General features: G+C 38.9%; 2 protein-coding genes across 2 annotated transcripts in view; one reads left to right on the top strand and one right to left on the bottom strand.

The window, feature by feature from the left end:
- pen-2 (presenilin enhancer) overlaps window positions 1-1,592 on the bottom strand; it is an 8,463-nt gene extending 6,871 nt beyond the window's left edge. The window contains exon 1 of the mRNA XM_070130644.1: window positions 1,432-1,592. Coding sequence (XP_069986745.1) covers window positions 1,432-1,492 — 61 coding nt within the window. The 5' untranslated portion in view covers window positions 1,493-1,592. The remainder of the gene's footprint in view (window positions 1-1,431) is intronic.
- A 317-nt stretch (window positions 1,593-1,909) lies between these two features.
- Window positions 1,910-2,500, top strand: part of LOC113813269 (macro domain-containing protein CT2219) — a 1,090-nt gene continuing 499 nt past the window's right edge. The window contains exon 1 of the mRNA XM_027365240.2: window positions 1,910-2,500. This exon is cut by the window's right edge and continues 499 nt beyond it. Coding sequence (XP_027221041.1) covers window positions 1,923-2,500 — 578 coding nt within the window. The 5' untranslated portion in view covers window positions 1,910-1,922.

The following is a 2,500-nucleotide window of genomic DNA, read 5'->3' as shown; positions in this document are numbered from 1 at the left end:
ATAATAGAAGCTGGGCCTAGGAGAAGGCAGTTGAAATTCAAATCAGTTCCATCATGGCTAGACAGTGTATAGGTTGTGAGAACAATTATTTCGATTTCACTGCGAAATATCAACAAAATTACGAAGCAAGCTTACTAAATCTACATCACGGTGTACTGCCAATGGAAGTAAAATGCCCATACTGTAAGACATCATGTCATTACTGAAATGATGAGACACCAGTGAGTTTGTGGTGCATGGAAAAGAATAAAAAACACAAAAAAAAATAACATAAGTATATTGTAAGCGAAAGCAATTCCCGCCAACAATGGCCTGGAATACTCCGAAGATCCCAGTGACCTGCAGCCTGGTCCGTCTGGAGTTAATGCTTCAGGTAAGATGTGGTTAATACTGTCCCTGGGTTTAGACTCTCTTCTGCCAGAATATACAAGGTGAAGATTTTACAGACAAGATGGGGGTATAAAGGGGCAAAGTCCCCTATATCTACTAAAAACGTGTCAGATACCTACTTTGCCCAGGCTCTATCCTGCCTGAACATATGAGGTAAAGATTTTGTAGACCAGGGAGGGGATAGGGGGTGGTGGCAGCCCTCCTGAAAGGAGGTTTAAGGGAGCAGAGCCCCCTATATAACCTGGAAATGTGTTAATATACTAGGCTTACTAGTATTTTACCAATATTTCTCAAAATTCCCAGATATGTAGGCCTACCATGCCCTCCCTAGCTATCAAGACTGATATCATAGTTGTGCTTCGTTTCCAAAGGAAATGAGTGTCAGATTCGTTCTGAACACGACGAAAGTTATTGGAAAATTATTCTATTCACCCAAAAAATGGTATGGGGTTACATTTCCAAATTAACCCAAACTACAATGGCTTTTAAGGTCTATTTCTTCTTCATTGCCACTTTATAGTCTTAACCTAGAATCGACACAATACCGAAAACGAAACATTTCTTCCCAGCTTTCTGTCACCAAATTTGCCAGGAATCCCCCTATCAAAATTGGCACCTGGAAATGCACATTTGCACATGCCTAGAAGGTTCTTTGGACGTAGTGACACATGAACTGCTGGGCACAATGAGATCTGCACACAGCCCAATGTTTACTCTTGACACATAAACAAGATGATCAACTTGGTTAGAATTGGGCTCTCTCACCTCTACTCATTTACGTATGGCAACTTTCTTGGTTTGTATCGTTCTCTAATTTCATACAAGTATTATTACACAACAATACCACTACCTCATACTGCATTCTGTCCAAATTACCTAACAAAAAGACTCTGCTTGTAAATAAAATATATTCAAAAGAAACAACAAAGGCTGGGAGAAACGAAAAAAAGAGAAAATTCTCACACGACCATGAATCACTGAATTCCTTCTTGTATCTGGCAAAGTGTATAGTTTTTGCCAAAGAATACGCAGAACACTTACCCATAAAGTATTTCCTACATATGGCCAATTTTCTTTCATTCGGAAGTCTTTCTACGTTCATGGTTAAAGTATTAGCCTTGTGTGAGATCTGTCAACTGGCTTGTTTATCTCCTTCTCTACTTAGCCATTGATCCGGGTTGTGTAGTGTGGATTTCATTACATCCTCTCCCGTTCCTTTTTACTATTATATATATTTGTGCGATCCAATTACTTTATTTGTTTTCTATTTCTATTTTTGATTTTTTATATTTTTGAGCGATATTACTTTCTAAAATATTTTTGAAATATTTAAATCCAATAGGAAATAAGAGCTAATATTAGGTGCATCGAACAATGTAGCAAATATTAAATAAATTCATACTTAACCTATTAACATAGGATTAGCATATTAGTATACGAAAGTTAATGAAAACTACTAACTTCAATTGACCTTGGTTAAAAGCTAAGAACTATGAACAAATGCCGGTATCTATTTGCTTATAATTTGTTCCATGAAAATGGCACTTGTTTACTTCGTGTCGAAGATAACTCGCATTCTATCTCCCAACGGCCATTTTATTAAGAATTCTCTACATATTCCCAGTATCTTCCAACGTAGCCTATGTCTAAGGACAGTGCTGACATCCGTAAACTGTGGAACAGGATCAATAAGCCAGTTATTGTCGAGAAACAACTCCAGCAACATGAGTTATAATAATTTCTCCGGGGACTTCCGTGAGGTCAAGCATAAGAAACTCTCGCAGTCTGAAAAAGAAAGGAGGAAGGAATATAGCTGCGGGGATAAATTCGTCGAGCTAAAGATGATCCCTCCTTGGCCAGCCTTCTTTAAAGAAAACACTTACAACGTTCATAAAGCTGCAGCCCCACAAAGCTTGGCGGAAAAATACAAGAATGAATCTGAATATCAAGTGGACCCAGAAATCAACGAGAAGGTGTCAGTCTTCTATGGCGATATCACGAAATTGGAAATTGGTGCCATTGTCAACGCAGCCAATAACAGCCTGCTTGGAGGCGGGGGAGTCGATGGTGCCATCCACAGGGCAGCAGGACCATTCCTGTTGAAAGAGTG

The sequence above is a fragment of the Penaeus vannamei genome, chromosome 15, assembly GCF_042767895.1.
Source record: "Penaeus vannamei isolate JL-2024 chromosome 15, ASM4276789v1, whole genome shotgun sequence".
Lineage (NCBI taxonomy): Eukaryota > Metazoa > Arthropoda > Malacostraca > Decapoda > Penaeidae > Penaeus > Penaeus vannamei.
The sequence above is the reverse complement of the archived record's forward strand: the minus strand, read 5'-3'. Positions and strand labels throughout refer to the sequence as shown.